The sequence below is a fragment of the Anarrhichthys ocellatus genome, unplaced genomic scaffold (genome assembly GCF_004355925.1).
Source record: "Anarrhichthys ocellatus isolate YVR2014 unplaced genomic scaffold, GSC_Weel_1.0 scaffold3330, whole genome shotgun sequence".
NCBI lineage: Eukaryota > Metazoa > Chordata > Actinopteri > Perciformes > Anarhichadidae > Anarrhichthys > Anarrhichthys ocellatus.
Genome location: NW_022283304.1, coordinates 4,471 through 5,818, shown reverse-complemented (window position 1 = coordinate 5,818; position 1,348 = coordinate 4,471). Strand labels below are relative to the sequence as shown.

General features: G+C 45.5%; 1 protein-coding gene across 1 annotated transcript in view; it reads right to left on the bottom strand.

The window, feature by feature from the left end:
- Nucleotides 1-75: 75 nt before the first annotated feature.
- LOC116378893 (Golgi apparatus protein 1-like) overlaps nucleotides 76-1,348 on the bottom strand; it is a gene marked incomplete at its 5' end in the record, with an annotated part of 5,114 nt that continues 3,841 nt past the window's right edge. Inside the window, 3 exons of the mRNA XM_031840799.1 lie at nucleotides 76-230; nucleotides 346-466; nucleotides 821-928. Coding sequence (XP_031696659.1) covers nucleotides 85-230; nucleotides 346-466; nucleotides 821-928 — 375 coding nt within the window. The remainder of the gene's footprint in view (nucleotides 231-345; nucleotides 467-820; nucleotides 929-1,348) is intronic.

Here is a 1,348-nt window from a genome sequence, read left to right as displayed (position 1 = left end):
GGTGGACACTAGAGAGAATGCAGCTTTAACACATGAAGCATCGGTTTCAATTTTGTTGCCTCCAGATTTACATTTTTTAATAAACTATAAAGATAAATATACTTTCTCCTCCTGGTGTCTCACCTTTGCAGCGTAGCTCCACATGTCGATGCGGTCCTGAAGTCTCTTCTTGCACTCCGGCTGCAGACGAACTCTCTTGTCCTGTAACGCCTCCATCAGACACGACATCTCTGGACGGAGAGAGGGAGCAACGAGTTCAAACACGCACACACACACACACACACACACACACACACACACACACACACACACACAGATCTAAATGTGCTGTGTGAGAGCACCCACGTCGTCCTCTGCCGGGTGTGATGGCGGCACAGTGGTGTTTGAGGTCCAGAGCGCACGCCGTGTGGAGGACCGGGTCAACGAAGATGTCCGCCTTACTCTCCTTCAGCATGTTCAGGACTTCCTGCAACAAAGACGTGAGGAAGACGGCTCAGTTTTCTGCACCCAAACTGTTTAAAAGAGAAAGAATAGTCATCCATCTTTACAAGCTTGTTTTCTAAAGCAAACCACTGTCTTGTTCGTTAATTAATGCATTTATCCTACAGTCTACGGACACCTGAACACACCACCAGGAGGAGGAGTTTTATTATTACAATGAAAAATCAACAAACTCTAAAGATTACATGTTAACTCACTGAACTAGTTGTTCATAGGAGTCCTTTCATTGTGAACTATCCAGATCAAATGATCATCGATACTTCTGGGACTAATAATCCTAAATGAGTTCACTGGACACAAAGATGGATCATATTTTGACCTTTTTACAGGCTTCATGTTTGATCTTCAGCAGGTTGACTTTCAGACACTCCTCAACCTGACCGGTCTGCTCCTGAGCTGCTGCCTCCTCCGCACACAACCTGGAGATCTGCAGGAGGAGACGACGAGGAGGAGGGAGGAGAGGGGAGAGGAAACAGGTGAGGAGAGAGGAAACGGGTAGGGAGAGGAGAGGAGGAGGAGAAGAACCAAGTGAGGAGAGAGGAAATAGGTGAGGAGAGGAGATGAAACGGGAGAGGAGAGGAAAAAAGAAACAGGATAGGAAAAGAGAGGAAAGAGGAAATGGGTGAGGAAACAAGAGAAGAAACAAGTTGAAGAAACAAGAGAATGGAGGGAATGAGAGAAGAGGAGGAGAGGAAACGAGAGAAATAAATCCACAATAAATCATAAGTTTATTAAAAGGTAAAGTCTGCAGAAAATGAATGTAAGTCAATGTAATGTCCTCTAAAGTGATGGAAACGTGCGTGTGTGTGTGTGTGTGTGTGTGTGTGTGTGTGTGTGTGTGTGTGTG